The 24,079-nt window shown below is 46.3% G+C and overlaps 1 protein-coding gene across 1 annotated transcript; it reads right to left on the reverse strand.

Annotated features, from left to right (window-relative positions):
- Positions 1–13,761: 13,761 nt before the first annotated feature.
- Positions 13,762–16,918, reverse strand: LOC142477236 (uncharacterized). Its single transcript, XM_075582231.1, has 6 exons — positions 16,672–16,918; positions 15,601–15,740; positions 15,033–15,116; positions 14,513–14,662; positions 14,343–14,426; positions 13,762–13,869 (listed from the first exon to the last, which is right to left on the reverse strand). The coding sequence occupies exons 1-6, from the start codon at positions 16,916–16,918 to the stop codon at positions 13,762–13,764; spliced, it is 813 nt and encodes a 270-aa protein (XP_075438346.1).
- Between the last annotated feature and the right edge of the window lie 7,161 nt (positions 16,919–24,079).

The raw sequence follows: 24,079 nt of genomic DNA on the forward strand, positions 1-24,079 counted from the left end.
CCCGGTCCCCTCTGGCTCCCAGAGACCCCCTCCTTTGCCTCAGCGCGGTCGCGGGTGCCGCCGGAGCCAGCGATGGACCCGCGGGCTGTTTCCAAAGGTGGGGACCGGAGCAGGGAGTGTTTTGAGCCTCAGGAGCCTCGGCGGCGCACCTGGCTAGCGGGGGCTGCCATGATGGTTTGCACGCGCATGCACAGTAGTCGCGCATGCACAGTGAAGTGCGGGAGTTGCGGCGGCCATTCCAAAGTCGCGCATGCGCAGTGCAATCGCGCACGCGGCTCCAATGTTACAGCAGCCTCCACGGGACTACAACTCCCATGAGGTCTAGGGAGGAAGCCCCAGGTGACCCAGAACAGCCAATAGGGCTCAAGGATTCTCGGCAGTTGCTTTTAGATACATTTCGCAGGTTTGGCAGTTGGCAGTTGGAGCAGGGAGCTGCTGAGTGAGGGTGCAGGGGAGCAGTAGCCCCTTGCACTAGGCCAGATAACCCCCAAAGTCCCCAGATAAAGGTTACCCTTGCCCCATTTTGTTGGTTGCTTCAGGGACAGGCCTAAGAGAAGGAGATCTGCCCCTTTAGCTATTTGGTTAAGTAAAGATACATTCTGTGGCGCGCAGCCTGATTTTTGGGTTTGGGCTCAGACCCCACTATGTATAAAGACTACCTTCTCAGAGACTTATGTATATATATATATAGACTATCTTCACGGAGGCCACGCCAAGCAGTTAGAGAAAAAACAAAAAGACAAGGCGCACAACGCACATAGTGAAGTACAATTAAAAATAAAGTTTACTCATAAAAAATGTGTAAGTTCTGCGTACATCAATATAGTAACATATAAGCAGTTGGTAATTGGGTATACCACACCAGTAAACAGCTACGGAAGGCACTCTTCACTCGATTGTGGGGTGCAGGAGAACAGTCGTCATCTGATGTTGTGTTTTTTTGATTATTATTCACTGTGCACTGCACATTGTTTATTATGTATCACTAATTATTAGCTGCGCACCAATCACTTATTTGTTTACCACGCCAAGCAGTGACTGTGGCCTGCCGGCTGCAGACGGATCCCCACCAAGGTACAGACGGTGCGGAACCGCGGAGATATTATTCATGCCGGAATTCACCCCACGCGTAGGAGGACATCACGTCGGATCAGGCGGATCCAAACCCTGTTGAATAGCGGCACCCGTAGGCTGGAGCCCCGGGCAGGTACCTTTAGTAGTGCACTAACACTTTAAGGGATAGCGCTATCTCCAACACATTGAGTGGGTGTGGACATAAAGGGACATCAGGGTATTGGTGCCCAGCACCCAAGTACTTTGGAGGAGGGAATATTTATGGTGATGTGTGCACTCGGTGCACTTCTATGTGTATGGCTATATGCATTATTCTGTGTGGTACAAGTACCGAAGTTATCAGTATTAGCAATAGTAAACAGTTTTTAGCATACACTGTGTGCATGTTTTATTATTGTGGTTCCTGTAAGAGGACCATCTCACTAAGGTGGGAGCCCTTACAGGTGGAGGCACTGTGTTCAACGAATGATCAGGTAACCCAAGGCTCCCAGTGGCGGAGGTTCAGGCCTTCTGTGAGCATATCAGGTAACGCACCAAACCTGGTAACACAAGTGTATTTCCCCACATGGTCCCCATCTGTGATGGGGGGGGCAAAAGGTGTTACATTTGGAGGCACTGCTGAGATCTCAGACCTGGGGTGCTCTATTAAAGTCTAAATTGAGCTGTTGCAGTCACTACCATGTTCTCACCATCTAAGCAACAAGTGCGCGACTGGGCGCTGGAACTAGACGAGTCCCCCCACCATGTGCTCGCGGTGGGGGATGTGCCAGCAGGCATCCCCTCTCGAGAAGTCCTTAATCAGGTCAGATCCCTTGCCGGGTTCGCGCAAGCCCGCCAAATAGGGCAAAGATGGAACCCCACATACCGCTGGTACATACTCCTTATAGCAACCCGTTCTGAAGTAAGGGACAATATCACCCCTGCCGCCCTACACTTTCCGGGAGCCTTGCCTCCGGGGTGTCCTGTCATTTTCTCAGAATTACCTAGGGCACTGCCGGCCCCCAAACCCTCTCCCGAAGCCACACCGGGACCCTCCCGCGCTCCCGGGAAATATGACGTGTTACTCTCAGGACAGTCCTTGCTATATTCAGAGCCACTGATACCCAGGGTAATCTTCAGTCCCGGGTTCCCTGTGGAGACCCCTCTCCAGACTGGGGCCCCACCCTCCATGTATTCGTTCCCTGAGAGACAGACAAGTACCAGACGCCAAACCAGTATACCCTCCCAGGCCCCTAAGCCCTTACAGGTGGACCCAGCGACGGGAGGAATCCTACCTCAGCTAATAGAAGCTCTGAGCCAGGCCTCTCATTCCCATCAATACCGCAAGCTCAAGATATTCTCCGGGAATAGACCCACGCCGGCGTGTGAGGCAGAATTTGAGGAATGGAAAGACCACACGGAACACGTGCTCCCGGAGTGGACTTGCTCTGATACAGTAAAACGGCAACAGATTGTCGAGTACTTATGACCCCCTGCTACGCATATGGTGCAATTTTACGACAGTAAACACCCTAACGCTGACGCAGCAGCCCTGATCCAGGCCCTAACCCGGACATATGGGGTTCCTAAGGACGCCGTGTCATTACTGGCCAAATTCTACTCGCTCACGCAAGTCGAAGGAAGAAGTGTCAGAGTTTCTTCGTCGGATCCAGTTGGCTCTATGGCCTCTGGTAAAGAAGGAGGTTATTCCGGCAGCCCAAGCTGATGGCATGCGAGTCCAGCAGCTTCTGCAGGGCACCCTGCCCATGCATCCGGTGGCGATACGAGTCAGCTGTACTCTCTCTCCAGATCAGCCTCTAGATTTCGAAGAGTTGATGGAAAAAGTACACGCTCATGAAGGTAATCTGCGGTTGCACCGGCCAAAGCTACCGAGTGACTCTACGAGACGAGAAAAGTCCGCTACTTCGAACAAAGGACATCCTCAAGATGAATTAAAGAGAGCAGCGATCGCAAAGGCCAAAGAGATCGAAGGTGAGGATGATTCCCTGTTCATAAAACTCCTATTGCTGCACTACACTTCCCCAAGAGGGAGTCGGCGGCATCCAGGACGGGGACCTCTCCGGGGGGTCAAGCTTGCTTCAGGTGCGGCCAAGAAGGGCAGTTCGCTAAGACTTGCACAGGGACAAGAAAGGTCAGGACCGACCCACCCAAAGCCATGACCTGCACGGCGCAGACTGAAGAAACTCCTTCTTCGTCCGAGGGCCCCACCCCGCCGAGCAGTAGAGAAGCCGTAACCACAGACGCCTACATTCGGGTGGGACCAGCTGCTCTTATACGCATCCTCGTGGAAGGCATTTACGCAACGGCCTTGTTGGACACCGGATCTCAGGTGACCATTGTGTATCACTCGTTCTATGATCAACATCTGAGTCACCTGCCATTGTAAACTGCGGACGCAATGAAACTCTGGGGACTTAGTCAGGAGGCCTAACCCATTGATGACGTGGTGAATCTTCGGCTAGCCATACTACAATTGAAAACTGGCAAGTCCCATCCAATGGAAGTGGAGGTGCTAATATGCCCCAAATCTCAGGAGCATCCCAGTGTCCCAATTATCTTGCGAACAAATACCGATGTGGTATGGGAGACATATGTCTGAGTGCTTCACCCAGCACTCATAAGGGTTAACTCAGGTGGAAGCTAGGTAATCAGGATGTAAGCTGACACCTGAGAAGCAGCAAGGTATAAGATGATGTTGTTACTGGCAGTAGCTGCCTGCATTAGACCGGAGCACACTGCTATGTGAGCTGTTAGCCAGAGGGATTTCACCAAAGTCACTACTTCCACCAAAGTAAGGATTGTTCATTTGTTTTTCTGACTGCTTAAAGGACACTTATGGTTTGGTTATGGTTTAGCCAGCCTGCTAGATAGGTGTGTTAGTCAGTTTCTCCCAAAGTGGAGCAGGATTTGTTTTGTTTAAAGGGACAGTGTACCCGCATATTATTTTGCTGTGGAGAAATAAAGCCACTGAACGTTTTCATTTATCCTGAAACTACACGTGTGGACTGTTCCCTGACCTCGGCTACAGGCCGTCCTGCCACAGGTGGTGACAGAAGTGGGATGTCGGACGGCCCCTGTATCTGAAGGGCCACACAAAAAAAAATGGAGACATTTTTTCCTCAGTTCCTTGAGCAACAGCTCCAGCTAGCAGAGAAACAAGCTGAGCAACAGGCCCAGCAAATAGAATGGCAGGCCAAGCAAGCAGAGCGACAAGCCCAGCAAGATGAGCAACAAGCCCGGTGGGAGGAAAAGCTACTCCAACTGCTGGTCGAAGGCCGAGCCCCAGGCAGACCAGAGATTCCAAATAACCCACCGGTGATGCTGCCTAAAATGAAGCTAACCGACGACCGAGAGGCATTTCTCCTCACTTTTGAAAGGGTAGCCACGGCCCATGGCTGGACAGTTGATCGCTGGGTAATGACTCTGGCTCCACTCCTCATAGGAGAAGCTCAGGCAGCCTACCAGGCTCTTCCAGCAGACGAGGCCATGGACTATCAGCAACTAAAGGCTGCTATTCTGGATCGCCTAGGCCTTACTCCAGAGACCTACCGTCAGCGGTTCCGGTGAACCCGAGACTGTGAGGAAAGAGACATTGTCCATTGCTCACTTCCCCGTGGAAGCTTTGCCAGTTTGTCGGGACAAAGACTGTGTGAAGAAGGATTCAGGGAAGGTTGCCTCCTTTAAGCCCAAAAAGGACCGTTCCATTCACCATGTAGTGGACCGCGGGAAAGGTCCTGGCCTCCAGGCCTACCGCATCCCTGCCGCGGATGGCCGGTAAAGGCCTGGTTAAAGGACATTGTACTATTCCTTCTACAAGGGGGAGGAAGTAGTATGGAACCGGTGACTGTCACTCCAGAGCGTGCTCTCCAAGAGATTTTTCTGGGGGAGGCTCATGGACGCAAAAGTGAGGTACCCCCATCTGATCAGTTAGGGGCACTCCACTATGAGACTCAGCTGGCCTCGGGTATCCACGGGATGATGTTGGGTACCAATGGGAAAATGCAAGTTATGTGTGATATGATTTATGCAATGCATTTTTCGTTATATAACATCTGCTATGTTTGCTACCCAAGCAAGGTCGTTGGGATTCTACAAGGGGGAGAATGTAGCCCGGTCTTATTTTGCCCTCCTTGTACCACTCTGTAGCGTGCCGAGTGATCGCAGGTGCCGCCGGAGACAGCGGCGGACCCTCCGGCAGAACGCGAGGGTGGGGGCTAGTGCAGGCAGCCGTGCGCTGTTCCCTGATGCGGCCGGTTGCTGGGGACGTGACTGGCCCGTTGTTAGGGCCGTGATCGCGTTGCCGAGGTCCCGGCGGCTCGCGGAACAGGGCGCCGCCATTGCGCGATATTTCGCGCATGCGCAGTGACAAGCAGGCGCAGGGAAGGCCACAGACAGATCGCGCATGCGCAGTACAGCGCCAAGGAAGCCCACGAAACCCTAGCCTACGAGGGAAGGCTCTAGGCAGGGATTATGAGTCCCAGGAGCCTCTGCGCGCCCCACGTGATGCCAGGGGGGAGCCAATAGGGCTTAGGATCTCCCTGCAGGCAAGTGGATACATTTCGCGCGCTGAGCCTACGCTGGCAGTTGGAGCTGGGAGCAGGAAGGGGAAGGAAGGGTGCAGGGAGCGAGTGAAGCTCCTGCACCAGGTAAGGATCCCCCAAGTCCCAGGCAGGCCCCAATCCCCACCAGGGTAGAGGGTAGGTTCTGAGGGGGAGCCCATAGATTAGGGACTCTGCCCTTAGGTGTGTGAGAGTGCAGGTTTGGCAGTGTCACAGTTGGTAGTGCTGTGAGCGCTGACAAGTAGGCACAGTGTGTGTATCGTGGGCTGTGTGTTGTGGCAGCATGTACCGGGTGATTGCAGTGGGTTGCTGCAGGTTGAGTGTGTGTGTGCAGTGCGGTTGCTGCAGGCGTTAGGCTGAGTTAGCCAGAGGGGACCAGGGTGGGTACGGGAGAGGTAGTGTGGGTGCAGGGGGTCAGGGATCCACCTGCATAGGATAGGCTACCCCGCAGGCCCTAGGAGTTTACCCTAAAGCCACTCAAGGTTGCTGTGCTGTAGGGACGGCCTATAGTGATAGCGAGTGTCACGGTAGTTCACGGAGTTAGATAGGGACTCCATTGACGCTGAGTACCCATGCAGAAAGTTGGGCGCTGCCCTTCTTTGCGGTTGCAGAGGCCATCTTGTTGGGGTCTTCCCGGACTGGGGATCCTGGATGTCGGGCCGGAACTCGACGGATCCTTTGTGAAGCAGTTGCGGATCCAAGCACTGGAGTGCTCGGCAGGTACTATATCCTCAAGTGCACCAACACCGGTCATCAGGCGCTGATCCCGACTTAGGCTAAAACTCTTTGTATGAACACTGAGCGAGTGGTTACAAGGCTGAGCCTATACCATATAGTACCATCACGTTAATATATGGACACGGTGTGTGGGGGGGCACGCGGTGAGAGGATGGTACCAGTTATTAGGATAAGTGTTATTGCTAATTGCATGTTAGAGTGATAAGGTTGCCATGCATTATCATATACAGTAACGTTGGTTGCATCACATATGTGTGTATGTATTTCTTGCCCAGGGGAATCTCACATCACGGGGATCCTGGCTAAGTGGAGGCGCTGCGCTACGGAAATGTGTAAGTGTTACCCCAGGCTCCCAAGCTAGCGGAGGCTCAGATCTCCTGGAGCCGCAGGTGTTATGCAGTGACCAGTAGTCTCTTTGGGGAGGGTCAGAAAAAGGGCTACATGTGAATAAGGTTACACAAACAGGGGAGGTCATTCGACAGATGTTAGTCCCTAAAGGGTTGATTAAAACAGTGTTCACCCTAGCCCATACTCTCCCATGGGGTGGTCTTTTGGGCAGGGATAAGACCACAGACCGCATCTCGTCCCGGTTTTACTGGCCAGGCATACATGGTGACATCATGAAACTATGTGAGACATGTCTTGAATGCCAGTTAACTACCAAAAAGGACAGAAGCCGGCTCCCTTGGTCCCTCTGCCTTTGGTAGCCATCCCATTCGAGAGAATTGGGGTAGATCTGGTCAGACCTTTAGAACCCTCTGCGAAGGGACATAAATTTATACTCGTTGTTGTAGATTATGCCACCAGATATCCTGAGGCCTTCCCGCTGAGATCAGCCACTGTTAAACAGGTTGCTCACAGGCTGTTAGAACTGTTCTCTAGGGTAGGACTTCCCCAAGTAATGTTAACTGACTAGGGAACAAATTTCATGGCAAAGTTAATGCAGGATGTCCTGAAGTTATTGGAGGTAAAATCCGTCCGGACCTCAGTCTACCATCCTCAGACTGATGGATTGGTAGAGAGGTTTAACCGTACTTTAAAAACCATGCTTAGGAAGTTTGTGGACACTGAAAAGCGAGCTTGGGATGAACTTCTCCCTTTCCTATTGTTTGCGGTACGAGAAGTTCCCCAATCATCCACAGGCTTCTCCCCGTTTGAGCTCCTATATGGACGCCAACCTCGGGGTATTCTCGACCTACTGAAGGAATCCTGGGAGGAGGAGCCCTCCCCCTCCAAGAATACCCTTCAGTATGTCATAGACCTTAGAAACCGCCTAGACATGATAGGTCGGTTTGCTAAGGAAAACCTCAAATCTGCTCAAGAACGTCAAGAGAGGCAATACAACCAAAATGCCCGCTTGAGGGTCTTCCAACCTGGGGACGAAGTGATGCTACTACTACCGACATCAGAGAGTAAACTCCTTGCAAAGTGGCAGGGTCCTTTCCAAGTTCTCCGCCGCACAGGGGAGGTGAACTATGAGATCTCTCAACCAGGGTCCAGGAAGGGTAAGCAAATCTACCACGTAAACCTCCTGAAACCCTGGAAAACGATGAGATCGCTGTTCATCCACCCTCGGGAAGGAGAGACGGATTTGGGTCCACAGCCTCCAAAGGGTAGTACGTACAATGACCATCAGGTTCCCATGGGAGGGCAGTTAACAACGGAACAAAGGTCAGACCTACTAGAATTATGTGACCAGTTCCCAGATGTTTTTTCAGAGCTGCCAGGGCAGACTGATTTAGTGTCCCATAGGATTGAGACAGAACCTGGCGTAAAAGTACGGTCCCGTCCCTATAGATTGCAAGAGGGCCAAAAAGACCTGATAGAGAGGGAGATAATAGACATGTTGGAATTGGGCATGATCGAGGAGTCCCACAGCGAATGGGGTAGTCCTATAGTGTTGGTCCCTAAACCAGATGGGAAGGTGAGGTTTTGCGTGGATCTGCGAAAGGTAAATGCTGTATCCAGATTCGATGCATTCCAATGCCTAGAGTGGATGAATTGCTTGACTCTCTTGGTAAAGCAGAGTATATCTCCACCCTAGATCTCACAAAAGGATATTGGCAGAAACCTCTAGCGGAACAATCCAAATGCAAAACTGCCTTCACCACCCCTCTCGGTTTATACCAATTCGTCACTATGCCATTTGGGTTACATGGAGCTCCAGCCACGTTCCAAAGGTTAATGGACAAGGTACTACGACCCCATAGGGCATATGCCGCGGCCTACTTGGATGACATTGTCATCTATAGCAGACACTGGCAGTCTCACATAAAAAGGTTAAGGGCAGTCCTAACGTCCTTAAGAGAAGCAGGGCTCACTGCAAATCCAAAAAATTGTGCCCTGGGAAAATCCACTACAAAATACTTGGGCTATGCCATTGGGGGAGGGATAAAAAGGCCACTAGCTAGCAAGGTGGCCGCCATAAAGGAAGTCCCCACCCCACAGACAAAGACACAGGTCCACTCCCTTTTGGGGTTAGCAGGGTATTACAGGCGGTTTATCCTCAATTTTTCAGAAATTTCTGCACCCCTAACAGATCTGACAAAAAAGAGTTAAATGGTCTTGGGAGTGCCAAGACGCCTTTGACATGCTAAAAAAGTGCCTGTCAGAGGGCCCCGCTCTTCGGAGCCCAGATTTTAAAGAGCCCTTCATCATCCAGATGGATGTCTCAGAGGTAGGACTGGGAGCAGTGCTGTCCCAGCAATTTGATGGCGTTGAACACCCCATACTGTTCATCAGCCGGAAGCTGTTCCCAAGGGAAGTGAGGTATTCTGTTATTGAGAAGGAGTGCCTTACTGTAAAATGGACAGGGAATAGTTCCGTGGGCGCCTATAAAATTTTACCACTATAAAGGATATACGAAAACCAAGCCTGTTGGTTGTGAAGATTGTTGATCCTCACGGTGGGCTTGAAAACAAAGAGAAAGCACAACACATAGCGTAATACTGTTGAAACATTAAACAAACAACATATAAGACAACATATAACAGCTGAATATTGAAATGGTATTTTTAGGACAATAAAATCATTTAATAACAATTAATATTTAATATAATGCACAATTTGCATGGACATATAGATTTAAGCAATTAAAAAACTATTCCCTGTCCATACTGTTTTCCTGACCAGGGGGTCAGGCTTTGTGTCCTAGGCAGCCCCTTATGTATAGTTTTATTTAATATATAAGGTAATAGTTACTACACCACACACATTGCGGTTAGCGCTACCTGTTTTGTTGTTTACTGTAAAATGGGCAATTGAGGCCTTGAGACATTATGTCGCCAGAGTACACATCACCCTGGTCACTGACCATGCGCCCTTGAAATGGTTAAACACCATGAAGGACACAAACTCAAGGTTGACCAGGTGGTATATGGCCCTCCAACCCTTCTCTTTTGATATACAGCATAGACCTGGAAAGGACCATGGAAATGCCGATTTTTTGTCAAGAGATGGAGTGGAGGGTCGGGCTTCAGCCGTGTGGGACCCTAGCCACACACAAACAGGGGAGGTATGTGACAGGGTGAAGTCAACCCCTATCAGTTATGCCTGGGAGACATATGTCTGAGTGCTTCATCCAGCACTCAGAAGGGTTAACTCAGGAGGAAGCTAGGTAATCAGGATGTAAGCTGACACCTGATAGCCAGCAAGGTATAAGAGGATGTTGTTACTGGCAGTAGATAGCAGCATGCTGTGGTCTAAGGCAGCCATGTGAGCTGCTAGCCAGACGAATTCACCAAACTAACTACTTCAACCAAAGTAAGATTTGTTAATTTGTTTTCCTGACTGCTTAAAATACACTTACGGTTTGGTAAATGGTTTAGCCAGCCAGCCTGCTAGATACGCCTGGAGTGTTAGTCAGTTCTCCAAATGTGGAAGAGACAAAAAAACAAGGCGCACAACGCACATAGTGAAGTACAATAAAAATAAAAGTTTACGTGTAAAAATATATATATTCTGCGTACATCAATAGAGTAAAATATAGGCAGTTGGTAATTGGGTATACCACACCAGTACACAGCTCCAGACGGCACTCCTCACTAAATTGTAGGGTGCAGGGGATCTCTCCTCATCTGATGTCAAGCTGGTAGTTGTGGAAGCCGTCTCCCTCTCACTCAAGACGGGGCAGGTCTCAGTCTCTGCTGCCGGATAGTCCTGGAGCAACTGTCCTCATCAGCGTGTAGCAGCCTCCGCTCACATCCGCATCCAAGCACGTTAGTCACGTGTCGCTACTCCTCCATGGAGCGCCCGATCATGACGTCACAGTCTGGTCGCACTAGTCGCACTTCCTTTTGCCCTTAGATCGGCACTGAGTCGCTCTGTTATGACGTCATCAGGTTCTGATTTTTGGCGCGAAATGGCCCACAGGTTTGCACCAATTTAGAGAGATCATCATTTACCATGTTAAAAACTTTGTGCCTATTACATCTTCCCAAGAAGCCGCGTGTATCCTTAGCTACACCGCACTGAGTGAGACCTTGCAGGCGGTTCGTAGAATAGTGCGACCAGACTGTGACATCACGATCGGGCGCTCCATGGAGGAGTAGCGACACGTGACTAACGTGCTTGGATGCGGATGTGAGCGGAGGCTGCTACACGCTGATGAGGACAGTTGCTCCAGGACTATCCGGCAGCAGAGACTGAGACCTGCCCCGTCTTGAGTGAGAGGGAGACGGCTTCCACAACTACCAGCTTGACATCAGATGAGGAGAGATCCCCTGCACCCTACAATTTAGTGAGGAGTGCCGTCTGGAGCTGTGTACTGGTGTGGTATACCCAATTACCAACTGCCTATATTTTACTCTATTGATGTACGCAGAATATATATATTTTTACAAGTAAACTTTTATTTTTATTGTACTTCACTATGTGCGTTGTGCGCCTTCTTTTTTTGTCTCTTCCATAGCTCTAGGGGTGCTGGGACACCCCCAAGAAGGGCAGCAGACGCATCATATGTGACTTATCCACATTCAAGGTTGAATTTTTCTGATTATAATATCACTGTGCACTGCATATTGCCTATTGTGTTTCACTAATTATTAGCTGCGCACCAATCACCTATTTGTTCATCACTCCCAATGTGGAGCAGGATTTGTTTTGTTTAAAGGGACAGTGTACCCGCATGTTATGTTATGCTGTGGAGAAATAAAGCCACTGAAAGTTTTCATTTGTCCTAAAACTACACGTGTGGACTGTTCCCTGACCTCGGCTACAGGCCGTCCTGCCACAGTCAGTTATATTAAAATAACATTTATAAAATTGGGTTTGGGAGAAATATTTTAATATTTCTTTCTTCATGGAAAATATTTATATCTTGAAACTGAAACTTGTCTAATGATGGAACCGCTGAAGGCTTCAGGACATTTTCTACTACACAATTACATTTATTTCTCACATATCCCTCTCTCCCTTGTGTCTCGGGCTGTACACTTTGAGGTCCTTTCATCTTTAGTCTTATGATATAAAACACACACATCTGTTAGATTTGTTTGTATACTGCACCGACACACTTTATTTGAGCAAATACCCAGTATGTACCTGGCAGATACCTTGAATGCGCCGTTCCTCACCTCTGACAAGCCCCGTTGTGTTTGCCTTCCCAGCCTGGGTTCATGCCTGGCTGATGGGCGGCTGATCTGTTAAATGATAATGATTAGGATTTAATAGGCTGCAATGCTTCGCGTGTCTACCAGATGGCATAAATTCATGAATTGTAATGCAGTATATATATATATATACTGTGCAGTATTGCAGCCAGCGGGAATAAAATGCTTCAATCCCTGCCTGGAAAATAACCCAATGCACTCGGGCAGAAAACAGTCACAAACCTCAATACACCCGGGTATACCCGAATTCGTGGGACTAGCCGAGCTCGAATAAAGTGTGTCGCCAGTGTATGTCTTTCTGGAGATGTGGCCTCCAGAGCTGAACACAGCGCTCTAGATGAGATCTGACCAGTGATCTATACATGTGCACTTTCACCCTGTGCAGCTTTTTGTCAGTAGATGTTCTCATTACAAAGAGTATTATTAATTGTTTTTTTTAAATATTATATTTTTCATGAAGGTACTGTGAGTCCATAAATGGCTGTAAATGAAGGAGGAGAAAAATCCCACTTCAGTGATCAGTCTGTGACCTGCTAATGCTGGAGATAGCGAGTAGATAACAGAAGGTATCTCACTACACAGGTTCCTGTTCTCTCCTCTCCCAGAATCCCCCAGTTCTGACGCTGTTACAGACAGGATTCTGGGCTCCATGGACCATTGGCTGTGATTCCGTCCTGACAATGCTTTTATTCTGATGGCGTTACCACCACCCAACTTCTGCCGCTGGTACTTCTCAGTATACAGGTCTGTTCCCTCGGGGGTGGATGTCCATCGTACCAGTAATCGTGCAATATCCAAGTAACTGTGACATGTGCCTATCATTGTTTTAAGAGCCCTTTCCGATGGGATTGGCACGCTTTGCTATTCTGTAATCCCTCTCACATGTCCAAACTGGGCGGAAAATGCTTTTTTAGAAGCGGTTTTATTCCGGCTTTGCAAATCCGGGTAAAATGGCCAAAAAGGCTCAAACTCACATTTTTGGACAACGTGCTGAATTCTAATTGCTCCGTTAACTGCAAAATGCAAAAACGCTTCTAATAACTCACAATTTTTTATTTCCACCTTCAGAGCAAAACCTTTTTCTCAGCAGATCCCATAAATCAGATCGGGATAGAGTTACTGTAGCATCACCTCAGGTTATTTTGTCTCAAAAGCCAGTACAATCTGGGCATTTTAGCTGTTACACCGTGAAGTTTGTCACATTGTATAGAAGCCGTTTAAACCCTGTGACTTGCAATACAGAATACGGATTTGTGGGTAGTGTTAATCCGCTTTTTATGACCATGTCAAACTGTGCGATTTTACACAGACAAACCCGCAGTTACTAGAATATCCCCCTAGTGTTTGTATGTTAGAAGTTCCCTTATCACATCGGAGTTTTACACACGTCACTTATTAAGGAAATAATACCTCATCTCCTCCGTAATTAACCAATACAGAACCGAGATCAAATCTATTTAATCCCATTATAAAAATGGCAATTTACACATTGCTGGGATTTACAGGAATTTTTATTTTATTTTTAGTTGGTTTAATGTTCATTTACTGACAGGATTATGTGTTATTCTGATTATCTAAAGCACATCAAATAAACACAGATAAGGTTTTATATTACCAATGACATATATTAAAAACATAAATAGAATAAATATAAATGCTGATACAGCTGTTTAATAAATAATGATATAAATATATTTATATAAATAGATATAAATAATGTATAAATATAGGTTATTATCATACAGTAAATAAGCAGGTATAAATGTCTTCATTACAGATAATTATCCTTCTCTTTTCCCCTTTCCCATGCGAGAGGAGAGTTGAGCAGCCAGTCGTAAATTCCTCCCCACTTCAATCCGGATGATATTCCGAGCGCACACGTTGTTATCCTTTAAAATATAATGGTGGAGAAGACATGATTAAAATAACGTACAGTGCAGAGTAGTGAGAGTGTGAGGAAGGTGCAGAGGGAGAGACACAGCTGCTACTGATCCTGTGCTCGGCACTCAGCCTGTGTCACCTCCTGATCTCAGTTACTGGGTAACTCAGAGATTAGAGACGTATCTTGATCACGTTATGCTGCTCGTTGTAATGGGGGTGAGGATTTAGTGCCTGGAGGTTCCCAGTGTCTTTAGATTGTAAGCTCTTCCAGGCAGGGATTCCCTTCTCCCAGTGATTGTTTTATCCCTGCATTGTGCGAGTCTTCTCCTGGGTCTCACATTGTTGTATCTTACACCATAAAACCCTCTGTACGTGGCCAGTTCCACGCAGAACATGTGACATGTGACGTGCTCACGTGATGAGGAGGACATGTTTAACGTGAGAGATGGGGGTTACTCCCCTGTACAGGTGTGAGCGTTACCTGCTCTTGCACAATCTCCTCCAGTGTGTGGAAGTATTTTGATGCGGCTTCTTTATGGAGATGGTTTTCTGCTCCCTCGGGGATCTGGAAAGATATAGGACATCCTTTTTAATAGCCCCCCTATAAAGTCAGGAGAGGGGTACGTGTCCCACACTTCATGCTGTACTTACACACTCAGCCAGCTGGTTCCCCTGGTAATGGAGCAGCGCCTGCAGCCTCTCCCAGGCCTGCTGCTGGCACCGGAGACTCTCATGGTGTTTGATGTAGAACCAGTTAGTTTGGTTGGTGACCTCACGCACAGCGAGCGCTGCAGCTCCCACCTGAAAGGCCCAATGTGTTAGCGCCTCGGAGAGCTGAGTGCTGGGTTCATCACTTTGTGAGCTCAGTGCAGATTGTAGTGTGTGTGTGTGTGTGTGTGTGTGTGTGTGTGTGTGTGTGTGTGTGTGTGTGTGTGTGTGTGTGTGTGTGTGTGTCTGTGTGTGTGTGTGTGTGTATCTGTGTCTGTGTGTGTGGGTCGAAGGTAGAGAGGAGGACACAGCTGCTCCTTATAAACGTGTGTTATTTACCTGGAACATGGCACAGTCTGCCCTGATAAAATGTGTAACATGCTAAACACGCAGCACATACTAACTGTATCACATGTGCCCTGTCATTTATAGGCTACAGAGGAGGTGATGGCGCTCATTATACCTGTGAGATGCTGTAGAGAGCGTCTATATTAGGAGGGAACGTGGTGTTCAGTATACAGGCGAGAGGAAACTCCTCAACTGGGCTCTGAAAAACAGATACACGAAATTGGGGATAAATATGTAATTAATGAGGTGATTGAGAGTTTCAGGAAATGTGCTAAGTTTGGTAAAGAGCAATCGACCCCAAATCTGAATATGTTACACTTCATTGCATTTTGCGGTATTAAAAGCACATTTCTAATCTTTTTTTCTGTGTGATCTTATGGTGGAAAAAAAACATCTGTATTGCAATGTCTAACATGTTCCTCTCTGTTATATGGAGGTGGGTTTTCACTTCGGATCACCAGATCTGTGCGATCTAAAAGAAACTTTCTGACTGTTTAATATAAATTATTTTTGGAATATAAAAGTTTTGTTAAAAACAAGTTATTGCTGTTAGTTACTTCAATAATTAGAAATACATGGGACTCTTATAATAGTACTTTTACCCTGAAACACATCCCAGAGTAACATCTCTCTGTATAACACGTAGAGGAGGGAGGAAGATGGGAATAGCCCCAGAAACTCACCATTAGATTAAAGTTCTGGAGGATCCGCTGGTTCAGACGCTCTTGATGGGGCTGAAGCCATTTGCAGTTTTGGGAATAGGAGAAAGAGCTCAGACTCAGCAAGAGGAAAACTCTCCATGAAACCTCGTGAGACATTGTCACTGAGATGGAAAACAAGAGCCCATCATGAGATAACAGAACACACACTGGGGAAGGAAGTCTTCTTGTAGAGTTGGACAGGAGACTCTTACCTGTGTGTGTTGGACCTTGTGCTGGTTCTGTTGTGTCCTTGTTCTGTACTGATCTTCATCTTCCCAGGTTAATACTTATATTCTGAGAGGGATTCTGGATGTTTGAAAAGTGATAATCCTGATCTGATTAACGTGTGAAAGTTTCTCAAGCTTTTTTTTTGTTTCGTTTTCATATCTTTGCCATCTTCATCATTCCTAAATCTGCCAAACTTCTGAAAGTGGGATTTCCTCAATCTTATTCTTAGTTTTGTTTTCATGTTGCCCTATGTTAATTGTTCATAGTTCTTGGTCTGTTATATTAAAATAACAATTAGAAAATTGGGTTTGGGAGAAATATTTTAATATTTCTTTCTTCATGGAAAATATTTATATCCTGAAATTGAAACTTGTCTAATGATGGAACCGCTGAAGGCTTCAGGACTTTTTCTACTACTTTATTAAAAAAAATTCTCACATATCCCTCTCTCCCTTGTGTCTCGGGCTGTCACTTTGAGGTCCTTTCATCTTTATTCTTATGATACAAAACACACACACATCTGCTAGATTTGTTTGTATATGTCTTTCTGGAGATGTGAGCTCTAGCGCTGAACACAGCGCTCTAGATGAGATCTGATCAGTGATCTATACATGTGCACTGTCACCCATGGCAGGTTTTTGTCAGTAGATGTTCTCATTACAAATAGTATTATTAATTGTTTTTTTAAAAATATTAGATTTTTCATGAAGGTACTGTGAGTCCATAAATGGCTGTAAATGAAGGTGGAGAAAAATCCCACTTCAGTGATCAGTCTGTGACCTGCTAATGCTGGAGATAGCGAGTAGATAACAGAAGGTATCTCACACCACAGGTGCCTGTTGTCTCCTCTCCCAGAATCCCCCAGTTCTGACGCTGTTACAGACAGGATTCTGGGCTTGATGGACCATTGGCTGTGATTCCGTCCTGACAGTGCTTTTATTCTGATGGCGTTACCACCACCCAACTTCTGCCGCTGGTACTTCTCAGTATACAGGTCTGTTCCCTCGGGGGTGGATGTCCATCGTACCAGTAATCGTGCAATATCCAAGTAACTGTGACATGTGTCTATCATTGTTTTAAGAGTCCTTTCCGATGGGATTGGCACGCTTTGCTATTCTGTAATCCCTCTCACATGTCCAAACTGGGCGGAAAATGCTTTTTTAGAAGCGGTTTCATTCCGGCTTTGCAAATCCGGGTAAAATGGCCAAAAAGGCTCAAACTCACATTTTTGGACAACTTGCTGAATTCTAATTGCTCCGTTAACTGCAAAATGCAAAAACGCTTCTAATAACTCACAATTTTTTATTTCCACCTTCAGAGCAAAACCTTTTTCTCAGCAAATCCCATAAATCAGACTCGGGATAGAGTTAGCATCACCTCAGGTTATTTTGTCTCAAAAGCCAGTACAATCTGGGCATTTTAGCTGTTACACCGTGAAGTTTGTCACTTTGTATAGAAGCCATTTAAACCCTGTGACTTGCAATACAGAATACGGATTTGTGGTTAGTGTTAATCCGCTTTTTATGACCATGTCAAACTGTGCGATTTTACACGGAAAAACCCGCAGTTACTAGAATATCCCCCTAGTGTTTGTATGTTAGAAGTTCCCTTATCACATCGGAGTTTTACACACGTCACTTATTAAGGAAATAATACCTCATCTCCTCCGTAATTAACCGAAACAGAACCGAGATCAAATCTATTTAATCCCATTATAAAAATGGCAATTTACACATTGCTGGGATTTACAGGAATTTTTATTTTATTTTTAGTTGGTTTAATGTTCATTTACTGATAGGATTATGTGTTATTCTGGTTATCTAAAGCACATCAAATAAACACAGATAATGTTTTATATTACCAATGACATATATTAAAAACATAAATAGAATAAATATAAATGCTGATACAGCTGTTTAATAAATAATGATATAAATATATTTATATAAATAGATATAAATAATGTATAAATATAGGTCATTATCACACAGTAAATAAGCAGGTATAAATGTCTTCATTACAGATAATTATCCTTCTCTTTTCCCCCTTCCCATGCGAGAGGAGAGTTGAGCAGCCAGTCGTAAATTCCTCCCCACTTCCATCCGGATGATATTCCGAGCGCACACGTTGTTATCCTTCAAAATATAATGGTGGAGAAGACATGAATAAAATAACGTACAGTGCAGAGTAGTGAGAGTGTGAGGAAGGTGCAGAGGGAGAGACACAGCTGCTACTGATCCTGTGCTCGGCACTCAGCCTGTGTCACCCCCTGATCTCAGTTACTGGGTAACTGGGAGATTAGGGACGTATCTTGATCACGTTATGCTGCTAGTTGTAAAGGGGGTGAGGATTTAGTGCCTGGAGGTTCCCAGTGTTTTAGATTGTAAGCTCTTCGGGGCAGGGATTCCCTTCTCACAGTGATTGTTTTATCCCTGCAGTGTGCGAGTCTTCTCCTGGGTCTCACATTGTTGTATCTTAAACCATAAAACTCTGTACGTGGTCAGCGCCACGCAGAACATGTAACATGTGACGTGCTCACGTGATGAGGAGGACATGTTTAACGTGAGAGATGGGGGTTACTCCCCTGTACAGGTGTACGCGTTACCTGCTCTTGCACAATCTCCTCCAGCGTGTGGAAGTATTTGGATGCGGCTTCTTTATGGAGATGGTTTTCTGCACCCTCGGGGATCTGGAAAGATATAGGACGTCCTTATTAATAGCCCCCCTATAAAGTCAGGAGAGGGGTACGGGTCCCACATTTCATGCTGTACTTACACACTCAGCCAGCTGGTTCCCCTGGTAATGGAGCAGCGCCTGCAGCCTCTCCCAGGCCTGCTGCCGGCACCGGAGACTCTCATGGTGTTTGATGTAGAACCAGTTAGTTTGGTTGGTGACCTCACGCACAGCGAGCGCTGCAGCTCCCACCTGAAAGGCCCAATGTGTTAGCGCCTCGGAGAGCTGAGTGCTGGGTTCATCACTTTGTGAGCTCAGTGCAGATTCTAGTGTGTGTCTGTGTGCGTGTGCGTGTGCGTGTGCGTGTGTGTGTCTGTATGTGTGTGTGTGTGGGTCGAAGTTAGAGAGGAGGACACAGCTGCTCCTTATAAACGTGTGTTTTTTTGTCTGGAACATGGCACAGTCTGCATTGATAGAATGTGTAACATGCTAAACCCGCAGCACATACTAACTGTATCACATGTGCCCTGTCATTTATAGGCTACAGAGGAGGTGATGGCGCTCATTATACCTGTGAGATGCTGTAGAGAGCGTCTATATTAGGAGGGAACGTGGTGTTCAGTATACAGGCGAGAGGAAACTCCTCAACTGGACTCTGAAAAACAGATACACGAAATTGGGGATAAATATGTAATTAATGAGGTGATTGAGAGGTTCAGGAAATGTGCTAAGTTTGGTAAAGAGCAATAGACCCCACATTTGAAAATGTTAAACTTCATTGCATTTTGGGGTAAAAAAACAAACACATTCTAATCTATTTTTCTGTATGATCTTATGGTGGAAAAAACATCTGTATTGCAATGTCTAACATGTTCCTCTCTGTTATATGGAGGTGGGTTTTCACTTCGGATCACCAGATCTGTGCGATCTAAAAGAAACTTTCTGACTGTTAAATATAAATTATTTTTGGAATGTAAAAGTTTTGTTAAAAAACAAGTTATTGCCGTTAGTTACTTCAATAATTAGAAATAAATGGGCATCTTATAATAGTACTTTTACCCTGAAACACATCCCAGAGTAGCATCTCTCTGTATAACACGTAGAGGAGGGAGGAAGATGGGGATAGTCCCAGAAACTCACCATTAGATTAAAGTTCTGGAGGATCCGCTGGTTCAGACGCTCTTGATGGGGCTGAAGCCATTTGCAGTTTTGGGAATAAGAGCTCAGACTCAGCAAGAGGAAAACTCTCCATGAAACCTCGTGAGACATTGTCACTGAGATGGAAAACAAGAGCCCATCATGAGATAACAGAACACATGATTCTGGATAACAGAACACAGGATTCTGGATGTTTAAAAAGTGAAAATCCTGATCTGATTAACGTGTGAAATTCTCTCAAGCTTTTTGTTTTGTTTTGTTTTCATATCTTTGCCATCTTCATCATTCCTAAATCTACCAAACTTCTGAAAGTGGGATTTCCTCAATCTTATTCTTAGTTTTGTTTTCATGTCGCCCTATGTTAATTGTTCATTGTTCTTTGTCTGTTATATTAAAATTACAATTAGAAAATTGGGTTTGGGAGAAATATTTTAATATTTCTTTCTCATGGAAAATATTTATATCATGAATTTGTAACTTGTCTAATGATTGTTTACTGGTTTTTAAGATAAAATAACCTGAGGTGATGCTAACTCCATCCTGAGTCTGATTTATGGGCTTTGCCGAGAAATAGTTTTTGCTCTGAAGGAGGAGAGAAAAAAATTAATCAGGTGCCTTATTTACTTTAATTGTTCAAGCCGCCTACACTGGCGACACACTTTATTGAAGTGTGGCCAGTTCCGCAAGCCGGGAGATTTCCCGGCTTGCAAGTGGCATCCCCTCGGTGTGCCGCGCGTCACCGATGCCTCTTCAGTAGGCGCCTTTGACGAACAGAGGTGGGGAGGGAAGGAGGTGGGGAGGGAAGGAGGGGGTGTCTTCGGGGGTCTCCAACTTCTGCGCTTGCCTTTTTCTGTGTAGTTTCGGCCTAGTGGAGGCCCAGGCCCTGTGGTCCGATACATGGACCCCCAAGTATCAAGGAACTGGGGCATTTTTTTGTGGATCATCGCTGTAAGTTTCTCCATAGACATTACTTCGTCTATCCTTCTAATTACCGTTCTTCTCGCAGGGGCATTGGTCTATTTCCAGGCCGCTGCCACCGAGCACCTGGCCACTGTCAGAATGGAGGAGACCAATCTGGCTAGTGAGGAGGTGAGATCATTAATGGGTTTGCTCAGCACGAAGATCAAAGGATCCAAGGGGAATAAGATCCCCGAGATCCCTCTAAAGGAGCGTCTGGATCCTGCCCCAGAATCTCTGGGATCTCCGGACATGACCACCAAATATGGGCCATGTCGCCCTTTTGACCACATCCCCTCCAGCACAGGTCAGGGGTGCCGGGGAAGATCTGGCTCAGCCTAGTCGGGGTCAGGTACCACTGGAATAATATTTTGTAGATGTTCTCTTTTGTTACTGTACAGATTGAGGTTTTTGCGGCCAGCTCCCAAATATCCTCTCAGTCTTCCATATCTATTGGTATGTTAAGGTCTTCGGACCACTTTTGCATGTAGTGGTGGGTCGGGGGGTCGGATGCCGACTCCATCCCCCTGCAAATCTCTGATATCAGGCCTCTTCAGTAGGCGCCTTTGAGACAAAGAGACTCAAATCTGGTTAGAGGGAGGAATTTGAAGTGTTGGGAGAGAGATAATTGAAAATGCCTAATTTGCAGGAACTTGAACAGATGGAGGTCTTGGGATTGGAATTTGTCTCGGAGTTCCTGAAAGGACAGAATTTCTCCTTTCTTCAGCAGATCGGCCACCAGTCTAATACCTAGACCCTGGAATTGGTCAAATTGTCTTTGAGAGCACCCAGGCGGGAAGTTTGGGTTTCCAAAGATAGGAGTGAGTTGAGAGGGGGAAGCTAACAGGCCGTACTTCCCCTTGCTTTTGAGCCAAACGTCTCACGTGCATCTTATTGCCCCCAAGTCTAGCTTCCGCGGTCCCCCCTCTTTTCCTCCTGAGGACCATAAGATAACCTGGAGAGGAAGGGGTGCCACATAATGTGATTCTATTGCGAGCCAGCAGGCAGAGGCCGGGTGGTAATTCCAAACTACAGCTTGCTTCAACTGGGCCGCAAGATAATATCTGACCACATCGGGGGCTCCCAGCCCCCCCCCCCCTTGTTTTTGGGGAAAGCATCACCGATCTTGGGACTCTCTGTCTTTTATCATTCCAGATAAACTGGGACATTAGAGACTGAATATTTTTCAGTGTGCTAGTGGGACAGCTATAGGGAGGGTTTGAAAAAAGTATAGTAGTCTCGGAAGGACATTCATTTTGATTGAGACTATTCTTCCAAACCAGAAGATTTGGAGTTTTTTCCATGTTTCCAGGTCTTTTTTGATCTGGTCGAATAGGGGGGGTAGTTATACTGGTACAGGGATTCGAAGGAGTTTGCAATTTTCACTCCAAGATATTTCATGTGGGTGGTACTCTACTTGTATTTTGGTTGCTAGGGGTTCAATCGTAAGGGCGAATAATAGTGGGGACAGAGGGCAGCCAATTTGGTCCAATTTCTGATAGTGATTGGGTCGGAGAAGCGGCCCAAAGATTTGAATGTCACTCCTGAATAGATATTCTTGAAGGTTTAAATGTATTAGGTAAATGTATTAGGTAACCCTAATATATATATTGTACATATAGTTAAAAAATTTCAGCAAGAACTATATAACTCTGTAATCTCTGAAAAAGGGAAGCTTTGAAACTAAAAATGAATCAAAAGTTAAAAAGAAGATGATACCAAATATCGAGTGATGAGGATATAGGATGTGAAGACTAGATGTGAAATCATTTGGAAAGATCAACAGTATGCAAATAGAAAAGACAGTTTTGTGGTAAAATCACACTTGAAATGTAAGTGACAAGCAGTGCTGTTCTAAAAAGCAGGACATTTTGTGGCAGTTGGTAAAAAGCACAAAGATGCGCAAACTTTCTAAAATCTTGTCGCAACAGTTTTAGTTCTTTTTTTATCATTTTGCTTGTTTGCAAAATATTTTGTTAAGCATAAAATGGCCAAAATTCTTGTGAAATTAATCATAGATTTGAAAAATTCTCTTGTGAGATTGTAGCAATTTCCACATCGGGTCTGGGAGGGATATATTGAGGGCCTCTGACTTATCCATGTTAACTTTATAGTCCGAGACTGTGCCAAATTGGTGTAATAGTCTTTGGAGGTTAGGTAGGGAGGTATGGGGGTCAGCGAGGGTCAGGATCACATCATCGGCGAACAGGGATATTTTGTATTCTTTTTCAGCGATTTGAATTCCCTTGATGCTATTTTCCTCTCTTATTTTGGTTGTTAGGGGTTCAATCGTAAGGGCGAATAATAGTGGGGAGAGTGGGCAGCCCTGCCTGGTCCCATTTCTGATAGCGATTGGGTTGGAGTAGCCGCCCGAGAGTTTAACGTACGCTGTTGGGTTTTGGTAGAGGGCTCTAACCCACTCTAGGAAGGGGCCATGGAAGCCAAACCTCAGCATCGTTTGGTCTAAAAAGGCCCATTTGATTCGGTCGAATGCTTTTTCTGCTTCGAGGCTCAGAATCATTGCTTGGATTCCTGTGAAATGCACGTGGTCAATGATTTTGCGGGTGTTGTCAGAGGCCTGTCTACCTGACACAAAACCAACTTGGTCTACATTGATGAGTCTGGGGAGAATTGGGTTGAGTCTGTTTGCCAAGATCTTGCTGTAGATTTTGAGATCGGAATTTAATAGGGAGATTGGTCTATAATTACCGCACAAGAGCGGGTCTCTACCTTCCTTGTGGATGATTGCTAGATTTGCTGCAGTAATTGTAGGGGGGATTGGTTCTCCCAACAGAAAGGAATTAAACATATCGAGAAGATAGGGGGATTGAGTCGGCATAAATGTTTTGTAATAAGCGTTGGAGAATCCATCTGGGCCGGGTGTTTTAGCTAGCTTCAGGGAGCCAACTGCTCTGGCTAATTCTTCCTGGGATATTTCTTTATTTAGGTTTTATAATTCCTCGCTAGAGAGGGAGGGGAGGCTACACTGTTCTAGATATTGAGAGATTATTTAGGGAGTTACCGGGTCTTGATCTGGGGGGTGGAGGTTATACAGTTCAGAGTAGAAATCTGCAAACTCCTGCACTATCTCGTTTTCTATATATAATACTTGTCCATTTTTGGTGCGGAATTGGGATATCTGGGATTTAACTCGAATGCCTCTGAGTTTTGCGGCCAGAAGCCTATCCGCCTTGTTGCCCCTATCGTAGAAGTTTTGTTTGGTCCATCACAGTGCTCTCTCTACCTCCTCGAGCTGCGTGTTTTTAAGAGCCGCTCTGGTTTGTGTTTTTTCGGTATTTGTTTGGATGCTGTGGTTTTGTGCTGGTGTTCCAATTGGGAGATCTTATCTGTGAGCTTTTTTTGAAGCTTGAGTGTAAAGGGAGAAAGGGGTTGGCCCGGTATTAAAGGGATTGCACCCCATATGGCCATCCCCTGACCTAACCAG

This window comes from Ascaphus truei, unplaced genomic scaffold (assembly GCF_040206685.1).
Source record: "Ascaphus truei isolate aAscTru1 unplaced genomic scaffold, aAscTru1.hap1 HAP1_SCAFFOLD_206, whole genome shotgun sequence".
In the NCBI taxonomy this organism is placed as follows: domain Eukaryota; kingdom Metazoa; phylum Chordata; class Amphibia; order Anura; family Ascaphidae; genus Ascaphus; species Ascaphus truei.

Bases quoted from the DNA above. Each gene is read 5' to 3' on its own strand.
- LOC142477236 (XM_075582231.1), bottom strand. From the start codon at position 16,918: ATGATAGACACATGTCACAGTTACTTGGATATTGCACGATTACTGGTA. The intron at 15,741-16,671 runs GTGAGATACCTT...TTTCCATCTCAG, and splicing joins AGACAACAGGCACCTGTGGT to TGACAATGTCTCACGAGGTT. The intron at 14,427-14,512 runs GTAAGTACAGCA...ATATCTTTCCAG, and splicing joins GGAACCAGCTGGCTGAGTGT to ATCCCCGAGGGAGCAGAAAA.